This window comes from Lepisosteus platostomus, chromosome 1 (assembly GCF_059453375.1).
Source record: "Lepisosteus platostomus isolate fLepPlt1 chromosome 1, fLepPlt1.hap1, whole genome shotgun sequence".
NCBI classification, from domain to species: Eukaryota; Metazoa; Chordata; class Actinopteri; order Semionotiformes; family Lepisosteidae; genus Lepisosteus; species Lepisosteus platostomus.
The window spans coordinates 50,063,940-50,084,879 of record NC_142611.1 but is presented as its reverse complement, the minus strand read 5'-3'; the positions used below and the strand labels follow the sequence as shown (position 1 = coordinate 50,084,879).

Here is a 20,940-nt window from a genome sequence, read left to right as displayed (position 1 = left end):
AGAACACAATGCTGCTCTCCTCCTGCATGATCCACCACAGGGCCAAGGAGAACGAGCCAATTTAGGGCCAAGTTAACCCTAACAATGGAGAAACCCAGTGTACCCACTTCAAAAACACACGGTTTACACCCTGGGCCCTTCAGCTATGAGGCTGCCGGGTGGGTTAAGTGCCATGATATCATACCAGCTCCTTCAGAGTAATGTGACCGACTGGAGATGTGAGATGTACAGTAGCTGCTACTCTCAGTCCTGCTTACATGTACAATTACCATTCAACATGACAAGATTTAAAAAAAACATTTATTGTCTCATTCTAAACCCATAGCATGGGCATCGTACAAAAGGGCTGCCATCCAATGTCCTCGCAGGTTCAAACAGCGTTGTGCCAGAACATTATGGATAATGTGTAGTTCAACACAGAACAGTCAAAGGGGAGGCATTTACTATCTACCACAATAAAGGTATTACAACAATATAAACATGCCTTTTAATAAATAATTTCATTGGTACCTTAAAAATGCACTTTATAAAACATGTATTAATTTGTAAGTTATATATAAAGCAAAAGCAACCCAAAGAACACAACAGTCTACTTACATTTTATACCTAAGACAAACTCTTACAAAAATATTAACAATATCCACATTAAAAATGAATCAATAATGCACGTTTTCTATTAAATACAACAAAAATGAACTTTGTAATTTTAAATTGTGTTTTTTTCATGATAATTCAATTCATTGTTCATCACTTTAATTACCACAGTATAAATATGAGTACACACAGTGAAAAGGTCTGCCTGAGTCGGTATTATTCATTGTTAGTTCCACCCATGCTGCTACAACCACTTCATAACATTGAGGATAAGGTTCTTCTTTCTGTCGCTGCATGTTAATTCAAGGCGTAGTTAAATTGGTTTGAAAACTTTTCATGCTTCCTTTTGTCGATTCGATTCATTGCTTCTGTCACACGTTTCACTGAGCGTCTGCAAAAGAAATTCAGACAGTGAAGTCCAACATATTACAGGGAAATTCTTTTCATCTTAACAAAAATAAATGGAATTCAGTGTGGAGAGCCCAGTGTAAAGCAATAAATAACCCAGGGTGACCAGCCTTGCTCCAGATTTATTATTGCTGCAGTATAACAGAACATTTTACCACCTTTTCAGCACCTCCTGATCCTCACTAACACTTGCTGGCTATGAACCTTGCTTCAGTTCTGACTTCTGACCCTGCAGTTTGAAAACTCCAGCTAAAACAAATGCATTTTTTGTGTGTGTGGCTGGCTTGGTTAAACGAATGTTTCTGTCAAATACTGTATCATTGGTTTCATATAACATTACGATTCCAAAATAAAACAAGTTAGCTTTTTAAAACAAATCAGATCTTAAAAAAGGCTGCTTTCTGAAAGCCAGGAAGCAACAATATCAGACACTTTATATTCATGTAATGGGTTCCATGTGTTTGTTAATAGTTTATACATGTATTTACTTCAGAATCTGAAAACATACCCTTCTGTTCACTTTAAGAGAAAATACCCAATATGTGATTACTAATGTGCTAGAAATCATCATATTTTACCTAAAAAAGCAGTAATGCACTACATTCTGTGTCATTTACAAAACAGGGTAATTTCTATGTACTGGTAATACTAGGGCAGTTTTTTCTTCCTGCAAACTGTGATGACAGTAGTACATGTTAGCGATTTCCAGCAGTCTAGTACTGTATTAATCTTTTTTTTATCTTCCGCTAAAATGTGCCAATAACGATAAGTCACCCGAGGGTGTGGGGTTCTTAAAAATTGCTGCTAGGTTCCGTGGTTAGCCTCGCTGCACTGATTCTAGACAAGCAAGGAGCTGAAAAAATGCCTGCCAGGAAAATTCCTGAATTAAATAAAAATTGCACAGTTTTAAGTACAAGTGCTTGAACATGGATTTTCCCTGCAGCAACTACACAGAAGAGTAAAAAAAAAAATCAATACTGTAAGATACATAGCAGCTCGAAAAGGACCAGGAGTTGATGAAATCCTTGCTGGCACAGAGGAGCGGTTAGCGGAATCCCCCGAGCTGCAGGGCTGTTAAATTAAGAAAAGCACAGGTGCCACTGCAGTTCAAGTACAGTGTAAATTGTGAAGAACAAGGCCAGGCTTCTGTCCTGCCCCTGTCTCCTAGTATACTGCCCGAGCTCCAGTACTACCAAGCCGCCTCTTGCTGTGAATAAACTGTGGTCACACTTGCACTTTTTTCTGGCCTTCACCAATGCTTTAGTGCCTGAAATCGCACAGCTTTATGACTTGTAAATATAAAGTTAATTTCTGTGGTTTGAAGGGAAGAAGGTTTTTGCCATCTTTAATATGCTGTCATTCCCTCCCCCCTCCCCTCCACAGACAACTCGTTACATCGGTTTTTGACAACGCATTTCTGGGTGCATTGAAGGGACATGGCTATCTTGGAATGTGAGTGTTGTTCAATTTTGCAAAGTGCAAAGACATTCAAAATGTATGTGTATGCTGACATTTACAAACACCTGCTGGAGCCATGACGTGTGCACTATTCTTCTCTTTATGAACACACATCTTAATTTTGTTTTTTATTTCATGATTTGCATTTTCAATTAGTTATCCTGCTTTTTGGGTCTTTTCATTGGGGTTACAATGATTGTATGCCTACTGGAACCTCTTCAGAAAAGAAAACGCACTAATAAATGAAGTAACTTTCACACATGCTGTATTTCACGAAATAAGAATTTCTTTACTAAGGATATTAGATTTTTTTTAAACGAAAGACTTGAAAGAAAGCAGATTCAACTCATGCTAGCATAAATTATTTTCCATGATAGATACACAGTACCAAAAGAAACCTTTCACTTCTAACTAAAAAAATACAAAAAGTTATTATGAGGAAAATAAGCAAAATTAATAGCAGGTGCACTACAACATTCAAGTTGAACACATCAGGGCAGATCAATGTGAACGTCAAGCTGTATATCTGTGACCCATGGTTTGTAGCAGTTTGCACAAGCGGTTTTGTAGGATTCTGTCCAATATCTCTTGTAGAACCTGGACAAGCATGTGTCTGTCCTCTGGTGTCTGAGCCATAGGTGCCACATCACTCCAGCTCATCCCACAGAGGTCAATGTGACTCACGTCCGCTGAGCAGGGTATCCACGGCAGAACTGTCACATTGTCATCTCGCAGGAAAGCCAGTGTTACAATAGCAACAGGAGGAAGAGCAATGTCCTATTGGAATGTTGTTATTAAGGTTGTCATTAACCACTATACTGTAAGTGCAATTCTCTGCTAACTAGACACACCAGGACAGAACACCCCACTCGGACCTCAAAATTGATCTTAGTAAGCTATTTTGACTCCTGAGCTACCAGATCATGTTGTATCACTGACAGACTGTGTTTAACTGCAATGTCTTGCCAGGTTAGAAATGTTTGGGTGTTAACGCCCCAGAGGGTGAGTGACGGTGCACTGACTCACCACAGGCCCCAGCATCCTGATGGTACAAAGTAAATGTTCTCTTAATAAGCAGATCAAATGTTTTTCTTTCTGTGTTCTCCCATCTTAATTTTCAACAGGTTAAATCAAACAATTTTCATAAGCTGTTAGTGTGATTACTAATAATAATAATAATTGCTTACACTTATATAGCGCTTTTTCTGGACACTCCACTCAAAGCGCTTTACAGGTAATGGGGACTCCCCTCCACCAGCACCAATGTGCAGCATCCACCTGGATGATGCGACGGCAGCCATAGTGCGCCAGAACGCTCACCACACATCAGCTATCAGTGGGGAGGAGAGCAGAGTAATGAAGCCAATTCACAGAGGGGGATTGTTAGGAGGCCATGATTGATAACAGCCGATGGGGAAATTTGGCCAGGATGCCGGGGTTACACCCCTACTCTTTTCGAGAAACACCCTGGGATTTTTAATGACCACAGAGAGTCAGGACCTCGGTTTTACGTCTCATCCGAAGGACGGCGCCTGTTTACAGTATAGTGTCCCCGTCACTACACTGGGGCATTAGGACCCACATGAGCCGCAGGGTGAGCGCCCCCTGCTGGCCCCCCTAACACCTCTTCCAGCAGCAACCTTAGTTTTTTTCCCAGGAGGTCTCCCATCCAGGTACTGACCAGGCTCACACCTGCTTAGCTTCAGTGGGTTGCCAGTTGTGAGTTGCAGGGTGATATGGCTGCTGGCAATGAAATGGTGCTTGCACATTGTGGGTTAATATTATTCAATTAATATATAGCAGGATCTCATTTGTAGCCAGTCTTGTTGAATTCAGTAATCAAGTATAGTATCCAACTCACACTCTTCAAAAAATGCACCTATTCATGACTTAAAGATGATCACTAAGGCTTAAAAGTGAAAGAGAATTAAAGTGGCAGGAATAGACCCTGAAATCCCTTATTTAAAACTATAATGAGACGGAAATTTTAGTTTCATCTATAATTTCACTGAAGCTTAGTGTGAACTTGTTATTGCTCCACGGTTTTCGTGACACTTCACACCTGGTGAGAATTGATACTGTATGACAAGGTAGTATTAATAGCTCTTACGTGTTGAACACTTTTTTCTGTAGCCTAGAGCGAGCTGTGTTGGATTTCTGCTTCAGGTCAGTCAGATTGGGATACTTCTTCTTCTTGCCTTTGCCCTTGGACCCTTTCTTGCCCTTCCCAAAGCTCTTTGAGGAGCCCAGGTCCACACCAGTGGCTGCTTCAATCTCTCTCATCAGTTCCGGGTCTCGCCAGTCTGCCCAGAAGACACAACAGTAAGATGTAACTCCCAGCACTACTAAACTATTTAAGAGCCTTTTTCGAAGCATAGCTGTCAGTGTAAGTAAAAAGGCAATTATAAAAATTTTCTCTTACCAGTGGTATAACGGTAATAGAGCGTGTCAGGGCAGTGATAATTAAAAAAATATATTTTAACCTTTAGAGATATCTCATTCCAGCGCAAGCTAACTAAAGTGGCTCATCACCATTTTCCTAAAACACTTAAAAGTATACATAAGTACCTAAGTAAATTAAGCCAAATACCGAATTCCATTACTGGTCAGAAGGAGATAAGAGCGCCACACATGATCAAACCCTTTTGTAAAAGATAGATGTATGTTAAAAAGTAGTTCGGCATGCCATTTATGCTGTAATGCTGAAGTAACAACATTCAGGTTAACAATGGCTACACAAAAACAGAGAAATATATCATTTTTCAAAACATTTCTTTCAAACTTCAAAAGTGTGATGAAAACACATTGTCGTCTGGCATTTAGCTCTTGGTCACTGCTTACAGGCTGGTCGCTTGCTTGTACCCTTGGAATGATTGTAAAGGTGGGAAACTCGTGTGCAAAATCTGCTCATCTGTGACAGAACTCTGTCTTAAAGACTCAAGGTTTGAGGCTTTCCAATGAATGGCACTCGTTTAGCGTAACCTATAGTGGGCAAAACAGAAGTGGTCGTTTAAAATCACTCAGAAAAAAATTACAGAACACAGTCAACTGCTCCTATAAGAGAGCTTAAATAACCTTTGAAATGTGCCTGAAGAGAATGTAAAAAAGTTTTTGCTTTTCAGCCTTTAAAATCCAGTCTATTTAAAGGCTGTGTACAGCGTTAAGGAGTCCAAAAATGCTGCTCGATATTCACCTTTTGTTAAATCCGAGTGTTTGTAACATAATCACAAAACAAAATTACCGCTACACCACTGTCTCTTACCATTTTTATACATGATCAGAAGGATTACTCATCAAGCACAAGTGTATAGAAGTGATTAAACTACATCAGCTATAAAGTTAAATCTGGGCTCTGTTCTGTACTTTGTTCTTTGGGTCATGATAAAATTAATTAATTATTGCTTACACTTATATAGCGCTTTTCTGGACACTCCACTCAAAGCGCTTTACTGGTAATGGGGACTCCCCTCCACCACCACCGATGTGCAGCATCCACCTGGATGATGCGACGGCAGCCATTGTGCACCAGAATGCTAACCACACATCACATCAGCGATCAGTGGGGAGGAGAGCAGAGTAATGAACCCAATTGATAGATGGGGATTATTAGGAGGCCATGATTGATAAAGGCCGATGGGAAATTTGGCCAGGACGCCGGGGTACACCCCTACTCTTTTCGAGAAACTCCCTGGGATTTTTAATGACCATAAATGTTATTTAATATTTAATATTTAATGATAAAATAGTTAATCACATAAGTGTCACAAGTGTACCACTACAACATACTATAGTTTAGTTTCAGAAAGCTTACAAAAATAACATAAATAATAATATATTAAATAACATTTAAAAAGAAAACTGCTGTGTTAGTTTTGATCAACCGCACATAGAAGAAAATTTGGTTTGTTGTTGTTAAAACGTCCAGTGGATCACTGCTATCCTTAACCCAAACCATCTAATTTTTGCACACTGTCCTTTCTTTCCTAGACTGTTTTATTTTTTAAACTTGTATTAAGTGTGGGCAGCACTGTTCAACATCAGCACCTCTGTTCATCATGACTGGAATTTACTGGACATGTGAAACTCAATAAATTGTTTTCTTTTCATTCTCTTCTCTTTTTACACTAAGTCAAATTCTTCCCATTTTCAACAACATCAATCAAAAAACAAATGCTAGACTTAAAACATGTCTTAGTTCTAAAACATATTCAAGTGTTCAAATGGTTTAAATCTCAGTTCTCAGTTTAGGATAATTGGAAAGTGGACACATTTGTGTCAGGGGCACACAGAAAAAATCAGACTCCTTGTCTAACTATCCCTTTTAATCTAGGACATGAAATATATCAATGTACAGTCAAACTACCAATGTCCAATGATGCATGATGAAAATGTGTACAGTTTGTTCTTATTTAACCTCAATGTTTCAATGTAGACTATGGTTTGGGTGTGAACAATTATGTACAGAGCAAGATTTATGCCTTTGTTTAGGGTTTGAATTTCTAACAAATGTACATATTCGGTGACACAGGTTCAATAATGTGGAGTGGGTGTCATCTGGGTCTTTAGTTTTCATTGTGGTCAGTTAATGTAGAGAGATTTTTTAATTTAGGGCCCTTTAATGCTAGGTCTTGGATTAGGGACACAGAACCTTCAGATAAAAGTTTGGCCGCCAATAGTCCAGCCTTCTGTGGAAAACTTTGCAAAGTATGAAGTTAATCCCTCCAGCTGTCTTCAACACTGTATCTATTCAAGAAGTTGTTTCGGAGTTTATTTATTGCAGGGATAAAATACCAAAGAGGCATGGCTCAGAAAGTGGAACCAGTAATCCCAGATTACGGGAAAAGGTGTTTAAACAGTTTACTTTCTGGTAATAAGAAGGCGTTACACTTTAGAGACTCTTGTGAATGGGGCGATTGTTTGAACAGCATGGGGAAAAATATATATATATATAAAATATATATCAGTGACCGGTAGAGATGAAATGAGCATTTGAACAAAATGAAGAGGCAATTTAAAAGCCTTTGAGAAAAATCAATAGACTGCTAAGAAAGAGCGGCCTTTTTGAGTGTTGATGGGCCTTTAAAGCTCTTCATACATTGTCACTGACTTTAGCAGCAGTGGAGAGAAAATTGCACAGTTTGGATGGGAAGGAGGGGGGTAGGGATCAATACTTTAGTTAGTAAAAAGATGCTATTTCACATCTGACTGGCCATCAGCCTCCCTGCGTTCACTTGCTCCGATACCTGTTTGTTAACAAGTCACTGAAGGCAGAAAGACCACATCCACCGCACGAATGACACCAAAAAATAGCCACTTAATTTGCTCTTTGTGTGAACTATTGGAAAGGAGACGCAGACCTCAGATTATCAGGGTATTATGTTATTTCATCAGTTCATCATTTCAAGAATACACTTTTTTCTTTTTTCCCTGGTAATAGGAGGTAAATATGTCATTGGGTTAGAGAAGGATCAGAAAGCTGAAAGCATTTCCACTACAGTGTGTTAGATTTCAGTAATATAGATTCATCTTTCATTGGCTTTGCACTATTTTCAATCTGAGGACTGGTGTAGTTCTGCTGTGCTGAAGGACCACACAGCACAGCAAAGGGACACATAAGAGTATCCATCAGAGAAAAGCAGCGGTACTACAGTTTTCCTATAATAACAGCCAACATAGTAAAACTTTTTTACTTTGAATGGCACTTTCACCAGTAGACATTACTAGGTATCAAAGGAACAGGCAACCGGTTTATTCCATGCTGAAAAGAAAAGAAAGGAAACACAATGTTTTTATGCTGTGGAGCCGAATAAACCCGTTACCTGTTCCTTTACAGCCTACACATGCTGATGCGGATACTTAACTTAAACTATTAATAGGTATCTCTGTTTTTCAAAATTTCTCAATTAAGAAAAGAAAATTTAAAACAGATTACATTTAATCTTAATGTTTTTAACATGTATAACAAAGCTATTTATTTTTTTCTGAGTTTCAATTATCATTGCAAACAGAAATTAGATGCACTGACCATAAGTAATAATGCGAAAACACAGTTGTGGTATGTTTTATAAGACACTTCTGAAGATGACCATCGAATTGATACTTGTGTTTCCAAGTTTAAACACTTGGTGTTTCTATAATATTTCACTTTACAGGTATCACCAAATAGTTTAGTTTTTCTTGTTAACTCTACTATAATGATAAATTTGGATAAAACATATTAATCATGAATACTTTGGATGATATTTTGTCCTGTCTTAGTTTATCTTTTTGTATAAATCGCCAGGCAATGGAACACAAATTAAAATGTAAGCTTTTTTAGTTTGAATTATTTTCTACTGTGTCATATTTATAACTGCAAATCAATTCACAAACAAGTGAGGAGCTCTTCAAATGTCAGCTTCCAGGCTGCCCCCAAAAGACCATAGATCACTAAGAGAAATGATAATGGTTATTCATCATAATTGCATCACGAACTGTAATCGTTACAATATTTCTGGTAAAACAATAGATTTGGTGAAAACTCAAAGAGAAACAATTTCAACACCTGCATCCCGTGCCTACCCCCTTGACATTTGCATAATTGTTCATTCATTTCTAAAGACTGCAAGCTTAGCAAATGCCCTCATGGGCTTGCTGAAGAGTTGTTGCATGCAGCAAGGATGATGATGTCTTGGAAAAGGTTCTATCAGACATTATAAACCGCAGACTTTACAGTCTGACTACAGAATCTACCTACTGTCTTCCAGGGATTAAAAAGAAAAAAAAAACATGCGTTACAGAAACCAGACACTGAAAGTCTCAGTTACTAGATTTGGTGTAAGCAGAAATTATTTACTGATTTTAGATTTAGGAACAAATTAATAGAATGAAACAAATTAAAAGGTTTGAATTGATCTCTTAGGGAGAATGGCTTCTACTGCACAGAATGGAAACATCACTCTCTCTCCAGTAGGTTGTCTCTTCTGGATAAGACATGGGTCTTAGGTTTTTGCTATTCTTTATATAGGACTTTGAGTAAGTAAACCAATGAGGAGGGAAGACACTCTTACCACAGACATTGTGGGACAGACTCCTAATGAACCACACATTTCTTCCCAAACTAGAGCAGGCTAATGGCCATGCTCTGTAAGCACCAAAGGAGATTTAGTTTATAGGTCTTTTTCTTTGCAAAATTAAGGGATACAATTTCTAAAATTGTCCAGTTCATACGCTGACTGGCTCATGTGACATCTGCTGTAGTTTCTTGAGGTCATCACCAGCTCTTGTGCCCATCCCCACATGGCAGGAGGGTAGACCATCCCTTTACTAGTGTCTGAATGATCACAGACCTGGTGACACTGCTCTACTGCCATCTGCTGGGTGAGCATCTCCGTTGACTATGTGCTGTAACTCTGATGGAAGGAAAATGCAAAGGCATATCCAGAATCTCTCGTGAAAATTCTCCATCCAGCCAGCAATGGCATTGCAGATAGTTTAGCTGTTGTAATAGTGACACTCATGTTTCCACATATGCTGACATGCTCATTAGAGATGCTGTAGAACAACATTAATCTTTTTAAAGCACGGTAGTGATAGAATGGAGGAAAAGGAAAAGGAGCAGCTAGTCCATACTGTACCAACCTATCCAACCTGCAGTGGAGGTGCAATCAACTGCTTAAGCTTAATTACACAGCTGATCTTACCACCCATTCAAAATTAAACAAATGAGCAGAGCCAACATCCTGGTCCTGGTGATCCTGGTGACACACCTGTTGGTTTTGTGTTCCAGCTGAACCCTAAATTACACATTGAAATTCTTAATTGACATAATAATAATAATAATAATTAAAAAAATAATTAGGGAACTATTTGTTCTCAGCTCTTAAACATGTTTGGCATAAAACCTCAAACTTGTGACCACACAAAGAAAATGCAAATATTAAACTGATGCAACTTCTTAGATCAAGTAAGGCTTCCATTGTCTAATGAACTCGGGATGGAATGAAAACCAGCAGGTGTCTGAGTCACCAGGACCCGGACTGGGAAACACTGCTGTAAAGGCATGGCCTGAAGAGACATCTGAGCCCAGCACTGTCTTTAGAGTGTCCCGAGTTAGTTCTTTCAGACTGAAGATGGTCTGAGCCTCACCTGGCTGCTCTTCCTGTTGTTTTCTCTTCTCTCTCTCCAGACGGGCCACATCCTCTGGGTTGATGGGATTGCCCAGCTCGTCTCTTGGGATAATCACCCCATGGAACGGACACTGTCCAAATTGTTTATTTTATGTGTAAAGAAAATAACACAACTTTTAATCTGAGTTTACAGTGCCTTGCAAACTTTTCCGCTACTTTCCAATGATGTCCTCATTTTGTTTAATTACAAATGATTTATATTTAAAAAGGTTAATATTTTTCATCGGAACTAGAATGTTCAGACTGAAACCTTGTACAAGTGAAAGGAGCTACATGTCAGCAAAAACAGCAAAGGAAAAAAAATGTTGGTATTGACTTTAAAAAGTGTGTATACACCTTTTGTGATTCAACAAAATGGGAGAACATTGGAAGAGGATGAAGATTTTTGTAAGGCACTGTGTTCCCATCATTTTAACAACAACAAAAACAAATAATAATAATAATAATAATAATAGATAAAAATATCTGTAAATATGCCCATACTAAGTCTGTATCTGTTAATCCAACCAGAAATATCTGTATTTTCCAACTCCAAAAAAGCGTTATTACAAATGTCTGTTACTCCCCAAAATAATACAGAATGACATGTCCAGCTGGTAACAGAAATAACTATAATCCAGAAAGCAATTTCAATAGTGACACCAACCTTGACTCTGTCCTGGCGTTCACAAAGTGTGCCATTGGGCATTGGCGCTCGGCACTTGTGCTCGACTGGCACATACTTCCCAGGAAAGGTGATGTATCTGGACTTCATCAAGGCCGACAACTCCTCGTTCTCCACTTCTTCTTCCACCTCATGGGGCACCCAGAATTGATGCTGGGAGCTGAACCTGGAGGACACGGATATTCATGAATGCATGGAGATCTGTCATTTTTTAATTAATTCAGTTATGTACAGTAGAGAAAACTTTATATTTCCACTTGTTTTCCTGGGTCTGGTTCTGGATACAACTCACTGCTTTCCAAGGCATCTTGGGCCAAAGTAGCTCACCGTATGTCATTGTGGCTTCTGATGAACTGAAGATTCTTCTCAGAATAAAAGTGAATGTTCTTAAGCCACTGCCTGTCATATACAGTACACTATCTATCCATTTTCTAACTGGTATTTGTTTAGAAAATAAAAAAATGCTTTAAGCTCCAATTGCTTTCTTTTAATATTGTATTACATAAAATCAAAAACATTATGCTCACTTGCATATGTAAAAACATTCAAATAAATATCTAAATATTATATGCTTTATGTAAGACATGCATCAAAATATAAATTTGCATATATACTCACAAACAATAATGGTAAATTGTAACTGCTTTTTTCTATTGGCATTGTATATCATGCAGCCATATGTACAAGCATAAACATACAAATCTAGATGACATTTATTCGTAATGTTAGTTTCATTGTAAGTGGGGTGCATTCGGTTCAACACCAAAGCCTTTGACGAAGCAGCGGTGCAGCTCTGAATGTATTTTTACACAGTAAATGACACCCTCTTGTGGTTAGCAGCACTGTGTAGACTTGAGAAAGCCAGGTTTCACGTTCACACACTCCTGCTGCTAAAATCTACTTATCAGAATCCAAGCTCTGTTCTGGAAGTTAATATTAATTGTTTCTGCAGGAATCTCCTTTTTTTCCCTCTACCTTAGCTCTCTACCCACTCCCAGGCAGATTCTACAATTCTAACGCCAGTCTGAAAACGTCTTCACAGTGTAGCCCCATCGTCTTTGTCAAGAGCTGCTGGTCCTTCATGCTTTCTTTTACTCTCTTAGGTTTTCTGGGCAGGGCTTATTAGTCATCCCATCGACCAAACGCAAATTGCTTGGTAATCGAGCTTTTACTGTCTGCGCTCTAAAGCCTTAGAACTCTCTCTCACAACATTAGCTCCTTCTCTTACAATTCTTACATCTAAATGAAAAACCTTCCCTTCTAAAGAGCTTTTAATGTATTTTTATGGCAGATGTCTGTAGTCTTTTTTTTCACCATTTTGCTCAATTGTGGCGACCGGGTTTAATTCAGATCAAGAGTTGCGCTGATCCTCCCTTGAATTAAAGGAAAAAACTCTTGTGAGGTTCAAGGCAGCTAAATCCACTAACAAATGACAGAAAAGTGAGCAGAACAACCCAGGCAACCGAAGCAAAGAAGAGTTTCCTAGAGGAAAATGAACTTACAGAAGTACTATCAAGAACATTCAGTATGAAATGATATAATGCTCAAATCTACAGGAAGCAGCAACGGTACAGTACTTGAGTATTTTTCCAGCAGTGGGCTGGTCCTGGCCCCAGTAGTATAGGTCCAAGCCGAATGGCATTACAGGGGCTCTTGCTTTCTCCTCCTGCTCTGTCCCTGTCTCGCCTCGGGGCTCCAGTGTGCTCGCTGCTGACTCCGAGCTTTCAGGCATGCTGCAGAGAGATTATAAAAAATCAATAGAGGATAACATGGAGCACAATTGCTGTTCTAGTTTCATTAACCTCTTGCACACGAACACTCACATTGGCTTGGATCCTCTGTGACTTACACTGCTATTAGAAATTAGAATCCACCGCCGAGTAAAATGAAATGAAGTACCTCGTTCGGGAGATTGCTCCGTAATTGCACAATGCTACAAGAGGTCAGCGCTGAGTAGTAAGCAAATATTAGACGAAGGGATCAGGCTTTTTTTTTTAAACGTTATAAGCTACAGTTTTCAATAAGAGGTGACACTTGTGAAGTAACTGTGAAAAGACATTTCAGGAGCACACTTAACCAAATAATCTTTAAACGGTCACTAATTTATAAGTAATTAAAATATTTTTGGATTTAATCTTTGTACACCCAATTATAGTGATTAGAATATATATAATAATATATTAAATAAAATGTGTTAGTAATAGCCGAAATGATAACAGTGATAGCATTAGCCATAGTAGTATGATTAGAATAGTAATAACAATTATTATTTATTTATTACTGTTAACAATACTATTACTGCACATGAAGCAAATGTTTTCCAGTTCAATAGTTTATGATTTGCTCTATGTACATATTTTCCCTCTCTATTTTGCTTTTTGATACAATAAAGAGAACTGTAAAGGTTGTGAAAATCCTTGCAAATGTTGCCAATGAGCAGTGCACAAGCACCAATTACAAAGATATGGGACTCACAAATGAAGCAGAAAGTTAAATCTCAAGTACTCTCATGTCCTACTAATTTCAGTGGGCTCTATAAGCAAACTACTGTCTGATTTTGTTTTCCCATCTGACAGAGGACCAAATCACTAGCCTGCCAGTTTGAAAAAGGCCAGCTCCTTCAAAGGCTGCAGAAAGGCCTCATTTAAAAAGCCTGTTTGTGTTGTGCTGGTGTGAGGCAGAGGAGGGGCCAGGCAGGAGAGTACCTGCTGGCTTTAGCGGTTGGCAGTCGTTGCTTTAGGACTCGGAGAGTGGCAGCAGCACAGGTGGGGTCCTGCTCTTCCTCGTTCTCTCTTCTCTTCGCTCGTGGTTGGGGGCAAACATTGGCCGGTGGTGCTGGCTTCCCTGCTTTTACTGCAGTCAGCTCAGAGGAGGAGACAGGCCCCAGACCTGTGGTTCAACAAAGACCAAATGCTAGGCTTAGCAGAGCACTTTTATCCCCTTCCATTATTTTTTATCAAAGCGATGATAAGCAATGACTCCAGCAAATAAAACAAAAACTTAAAATTCCTTTCAGAATTTAGAGGAAGGCGGAGCTACTCCACAATGCTGTGCTAGTGAGCGACAACATATCAAATGTGATCAAACACTAGGCATTCATCTCTCATTTTAGATACTGTTTTGTTGTATGAATTTTAAGGAAGCACAATCACACCGACATTATGACCGCTTTCTCTTATGAAGACCATTACAATATTGCAGATCTGTAATTGCACTGATCAGCTGAGACTGATCATCAAACAGATGAATGTTTGAAAAAGAGAAAGAACCCAAAAATATCTTCACAACGAGAAAACAAATATTAAATGAAAGTGTAACAGTTTCTTCGCTATAGTGGAACTCTGTAATACAATAGAAACATAAGGTAAGTGTGTACGTTGTATATTAGTTACCTGTATAGAAGCCAATTTTAATAAGAACTGGTAACATCACAGAAGAAAAAATTGATGTCTGCAACAGAATGCAGACAGAATAAGATAGTAAACAGATATGTTCCTAGAGGTAATCTGCAATCCTGCAGCATGAGATTTTAAAGAGCAGTGAATGCCACGGATTTGAATTGAATGTCACTTGGGTACTTTCAGAATTTTCAGGATCACAATTTGTGACTTCAGACAGTGATTCTGAACTAAAGAACAGACTGAGGAGTTAACACAAACCCCGTGACCTGACCAATCATCCCATCTTAATCCAATTCCCACACCCTTGAACTTGAGGAACGTCAAGGGAAGGTGACCTTAGACCCAATCATTTTGCAGACCAGTGTATATGAAGGAACTATTCAGATTTTTTCTTATTTCTTTCTCCAGCTTCATGTGTTAGTAAATATTTTTTATTCATTTTTATTATTCAAACTACAGTCACAAAACAACACAGTAATTTTACAGGTAGATTAGTTGTTTCTGTAAAAACTGGATCTATTGTGATTGAGTGTGTGTTTGTTTGTGTCCTGCAATGGACTGGGGATCCGCTCAATGCTTGCCTGGATAGGCTCCAGCTCCCCCATGAGCCTGTATTGATTAAAGAGGTAAGAAAATAGATGGACCCTACACTTTCCTTTTCTTTTGTTTATAGAGGGTTGAGCACCTTGACTGCTGGTCAGACTGTGACACAGCCTCAGTCTGCCTGCTTTGAACTGCCAGCATTGCCTTACTGGTGACCGGTAATTCAAAGAGACCTGCCATCAGACTGCATTACTTTGCCAATCCACTCACTGAAGGAAAGTGTTGGGGGACTAAGTACTGCTACTTAATGCCTTGCATGAAGTGAAGCACAATGCCCTTTTTTTGTACTTCACAAACTTAACTTTACACACAGTGATCTAATGTTTGATGCAGGTTCAACTGATTAAATAACTCCTTCTTGTTGAAAAGAACTAATTCCCCCCCAATACTAAAATTGCAGTCTCTAAAAAAACAAGCACTATTTTATGTTTTACAAGTATCTTACTGTCTGTCGGATTTTTCTTACTCTACTACAATTTTTCATCTCATATAACTACATCCAAATCACAAAAAGATTTCAGAAAAAAATGCCAGATGAATCAATTTTCTTTAAAATGGCACAAAGCTGCTTGTGAGCCAAGTTTATCTCATCAGTTTTGACAACCATTCCACAAAAAGGAATATTAAAAATTCTTAGAAAGAGTTCAAAGAAGAAGAACGAAAGTGATTCCTGATCTCAGGGGATGGTCATGTACAGAAAGGTTAAAAGTGTTTCTTATAAATCTGCACCTTTCTAACTCTACACCTTTCTTATAGTTGGTGGTAGGTGTTTGAGTGTCAAACATGACTAAAGACATCTTAATCATATTTTTTGTAAAATATTTCACTTTTGTGCTAAAAATAGTAAAAAATGTAGTATCTGAAAAATGTTCTCCTTTTAGATGGAATTTCTGCTACGCTGACAACTTTTACTTCAAGTTTTAAAACAAGTGTCTTAAGCTATTTTTAATCATTTCTGGTACACATTCAATAAATACATACTGTAATCTTATTACAGGACAATACTCTTATGAATACAAGAAACTTTATTAACAATATGGAACTGCTGTTAATGAAACAAAATTAAAAATAAGTATAATTCAACTTCAAGATAAAAAGGTTTAATTGAAGTAATGATGCTCAGGATTCTTTTGTGGGCAAAATACAATGAGTTTGTTTTGCACCACTTATTAACAGTCACTTTCTGACAAAAAAAAAACTATAAATTTGGGTTGCGTACGTAATAAATAGTAAATATGGGTGCAGCGGAACTGTGTTATTGAGATGTTTCCCCACATCTCAATACTCCCTCCTCCTATGGTGCCTAGAAAAGATGTGCTAGTAAGTTCAAGTTCATAAAGATGATTCTAATAACATCTGAGATAATGATTTAATAAACGTCTGAAAAAGCCAGCCGTCTTTCAACTGATCTGGTAGGAACAAGTCACAGGGGCTGAATGTGTGCATAGCCCTAGGCTTGGACGATAGAACATACGCATTTTTTTGCAGGTGTCTTTTAAAACGCGATATGATAAAACATGTACGAATGACAAACCACATAATCTTTCTTGTTGACATCCATCCATCCATTTTATAAGCACTTCTAATTCAGGGGCCAGAGCCTATCCTGGCAAAGAAAAAGTGCTTTCCAATACATTTTTAGACCTTTTATGGGAGAAAACCAGAGAACCTGGAGAAAACCCATGCAACCACAGGGAGAACATCCAAACTCCACACAGATAGCACCTCAGTTCCAGAATTGAACCCCAGGGGCCCAGCGCTGTGATGCAGCAAAACTAAAATCTGCACTGCCTCTCTTACTGTACAGCAAAATTTTCTTTAACATTTGACTGAAAAAATTTAGAACTATGCATTTAAAGTGAATCTGGGATTTTGAGTGATTTGTTTTAGCTGTGGCAAAAACCTTCACAGTTAAATGTGAAATATAAAATGGTTGACTATAGGTCTACAATTCATTTGCCTTCTTGTAAATTATTAGAAAAATATAATCCTTCCAATTTGCCCATTTAAGGAATCATATACTTGCATATCTTATTAATCTGTTGTGTACGGCTTTTTAGATTTTAGATTTGCAAGATATAATTTTTAAATTAGGCACCCCAGTGGAAAATATCTAAGTTGTTTTCTACTATATTGACTATATGTATGAAGCATTTCAGCAACAGAGTAATATAGTCTGAATGTCCACTGGTGTGCAAAACTATACCAAAGGGTTATGTCATAATTTGCGTATCATTGCTGAGACACATTCCACACTCAAGTCAAGTCTTGTGTACTTTCCTTTCACCTGGGTGGGCTGGAAGAGCTAAAATGAATTGACCCCCAGGTCAGAAGAAAGACCCAAGCTAAGCTGTGTTTTGAAACAGATCCAAGGAAGGCATTAGGCCATGCTGCCTGGTTCATATAGTGCAGTTCAGGCACAAAATTATAAGTGACAAATTCTTGATGCAGCCATCAGCTCACAGTGATTCTGGGGCAAGGCACTTGACCTTTCTGAGCTACGGCCACCTCCCCACTCCTCCACCCCTCCCTCAACCAGATAGTCAGGGATAAATTGAGGAAGAAACAGTCTCCCTCTACTCTCAGCCTACTCCCTTGTTCTCTGTACCAACATGCAAGATACCAGTTACAATATTGCAATTAATGCTGCAAGTTCAAAAGATTTTCCACAAACAAGTATGTTAGGGAGAAAGAGTTAAAATGGCCTGTCCTGGCAATCACATACTTAAAATAAAACGGACAATATGTGTTCTGAAATTCTGATATATGTATGATGTTTATGGTATATAATGCTATGAAAAGTATTTTGCCAAGGTTATTGTTTTCAAAAGGATCAGGGCTGTCATTTTTCATATGTCAATGTTATCATTATTTGTAATGTTTTAGAATACCATAGGGCAAATACTAAAGGGACTGAAACCGGAATTTTGGAAGTGGTTTTGAAGGAATGGCACTTAAAAATGCTGCCTATCTAGACTCATTTAGCTAGATGATCTTGGCTCTGGAAGCTGGTCTAAAAACAACCACTTATATATTCACTTCACGTCTAATTTTAGACAAAAATGTTCTCCTCTTACATCTTTTAATATGCTGGGTCTTTGTGCATAAAAGCAGCCAAAGCAGTGCAGCAACTTTTCTCATTTCAGCCACAGAGTAAGAAATGAATCTGACAAACGTATTGGCAATTGCAGTTGTCATAGGAAGAAGATGTCAGGGAAGATGACAATAAATACTTATTTAATTCAAGTAGTAATGCTGTTTTATTGAAAAAAATGCAGAAAAATGCAGCAGTCAGGTTAACCAAAATGTGGCAACTCATAGGCACAGATTTTCCTTTTTTGTCCATACAATAGGTGCTAACAAGTGTGAGGGCACATGATGCAATCCACACTGAAACCTTTACTATTTTTGTCTTGCAAGATGTCCAAAAACATGTCACAGTGTAGTCTTAACTTAAATCACCTGCATAAATAGTCACTTTTTCGACTTCTCCCTTGTCATTGACGGTCGCAAACTACTCCACTTGTGTCAAGTGCTTGTGCGCATTCAGATTTGTGCAATACTTATCTAACACCAATATTATATTTTTATTGCAGTCATTGTTTTATTAAAACAGCAACATTTCCTTCAGTGGAAAAAAACGTTGGCAAATCTAGTCCTTCGATAAAGTGAAATGAAGTAAAGAAAAATCTTTGAACCTAAAATGTTTGCGATATAAACAAGACAAAAAATTACAATATGATAAAGGAAAAATAATAGCTCGGACTCTTCACTCAGATAGTAGCATACGCGTTGTATGTATCTCAGGCCGTGGGTCCTGGACTTGATTTGACAGCTCTGCCGTCATGGTAACTACTCCATTTCAATTTTCTGCTGTTGTGTTTCATGTGTTTGTTTTGAGCAACACACCTCACAGAACATATTTAACTTTTTCACGTACTAATAGTGAGGGCAAAACATCACTGTTTATTTCATAACATTATATAATAATGTTACTGAATTTTCTTTCATGTCTTTCATTTTGTCAGGATACTACATAATGGTTAAAACCTTAAACATACTTAAAACATGTAATAGGTTTATTCCATGCTGAAAAGAGAAGAAAAAAACTTATTTAGGTGGCAGACCCACCTGAAATACTTAAAACATACCTAATACATAACATACTTTGGAACGTATATGAGTAGGTAAGCAATAATAATAAGGTGGTTTGTGCAATAAAAAATAACATTGCATGCATAAAATACATATTTTTTCACAACAGTATTCCAATCTTGTTCCTGTTCTGTAAACCTTAGTCCACTATATCACGCTGATTCATTGTGTCATAGCAGAGTTCTTCTGAAAGGCATCATAAAATACCCCCAAATCCTTTCTTTTTTTGTTCAAATTGACCAAAATGGTAGCTATTTGTCTGAAGCAATAAAGTTGAGGGTGTTAAAGAGATAAATCAATAGCAGGAAATAGAGAGGCCTAGCTGCTGGCTGAAAGTTAGGCCGCCCAATGCTGGCATTATTGATTTTACTGAGTTCAGCAGGCCTTGTAATTAAAATGTAAATTTGAGAAAGAGATTATGTCCTGACAGAAATGGTGGGATTAAGGGGGAGATAAAAGCTCCTCAGTGAAAAGTGCAGTGAAGGAATGAAAGAAAAAAAGAGTGTTAAGAGTAAGCTTGTTTTCCTTAGCGCTGGGCTTTGCGGTTTTTCTCTGGAAGATAACGTCTCGTTTCAACAAGAGAGTAAGAAGGATACTACAAGATACTTAAATTTGAATTTGAAATCTGCAGCCACATTATATTGTATTCCTTTTACGGGTTTTAACACATAATATCCGCTTACATAGGAAATGGAATTTACATTTTTAAGAGATTACAGCAAATCAAGATTAAGATTTAGTATATAAATCAATTTTACAATTACTTTACTAAACTATACTGAAATATATACTGATTAATATTCTGAAAAAGACTTTTGTAAAATCTATTCCTTTTTTCTAAAAACAGTAAATTAACATATGTGTACTGTACATCTTCGTTGTGAATATGCTGCACAGTAATTGATTCTTCTGTGAAAAGCATGTTTCAACAGAGAAGTTAAGAGTTGATACTGACAATAAACATGCATTCATGACAAATTCCACATTCAGTTGATTTACCCAATTTATAATACGGTAAGATCATTACTTATTTCTTCACAATAAGGGAAATAAGAAGAAACTGGAAATGCATCACAGCATATTCACTTCATAAAAACCTCAACAGCACACCTTGATACTTTATGTACATAGGCTCTGAAATTCCTGTTGATTATTAATAACACCCCTTCGTCTATACATACATTCCAGCAGCAATGCCAGACAAGAGACATCTCCAGCAGAGACATTTCCAGCAGTTCTGTAATTGTTCTATTCAATTACACGGCAGCTTGACACTGGACTCAAGGAGGTGAAATGGCCAAGCCCTTCTTGCCACACAATGACTAGGTGCTGACAGGAGATAAGAGGCAGAAATCATGTGGATCTTACACTTGATTACCAAAACACACGTCACTTCAGTCTAAACGCTAGCTCATCAAAAGCTTCCTGGTAATAAAATAATAACACTAATTAAATCATTCTTAAAGTATATTTTAATAATCCAGAGTCA

At 37.8% G+C, this 20,940-nt stretch overlaps 1 protein-coding gene across 4 annotated transcripts in view; it reads right to left on the bottom strand.

The window, feature by feature from the left end:
- Nucleotides 1–283: 283 nt before the first annotated feature.
- Nucleotides 284–20,940, bottom strand: part of uvssa (UV-stimulated scaffold protein A) — a 43,980-nt gene continuing 23,323 nt past the window's right edge. For all 4 annotated transcript variants that reach the window (XM_088630985.1, XM_088630993.1, XM_088630972.1 and 1 more), the window contains 6 exons: nt 13,998–14,181; nt 12,870–13,025; nt 11,275–11,458; nt 10,588–10,699; nt 4,571–4,763; nt 284–985 (listed from right to left, as the gene is read on the bottom strand). In XM_088630985.1, coding sequence (XP_088487111.1) covers nt 892–985; nt 4,571–4,763; nt 10,588–10,699; nt 11,275–11,458; nt 12,870–13,025; nt 13,998–14,181 — 923 coding nt within the window. In that variant the 3' untranslated portion in view covers nt 284–891. The remainder of the gene's footprint in view (nt 986–4,570; nt 4,764–10,587; nt 10,700–11,274; nt 11,459–12,869; nt 13,026–13,997; nt 14,182–20,940) is intronic.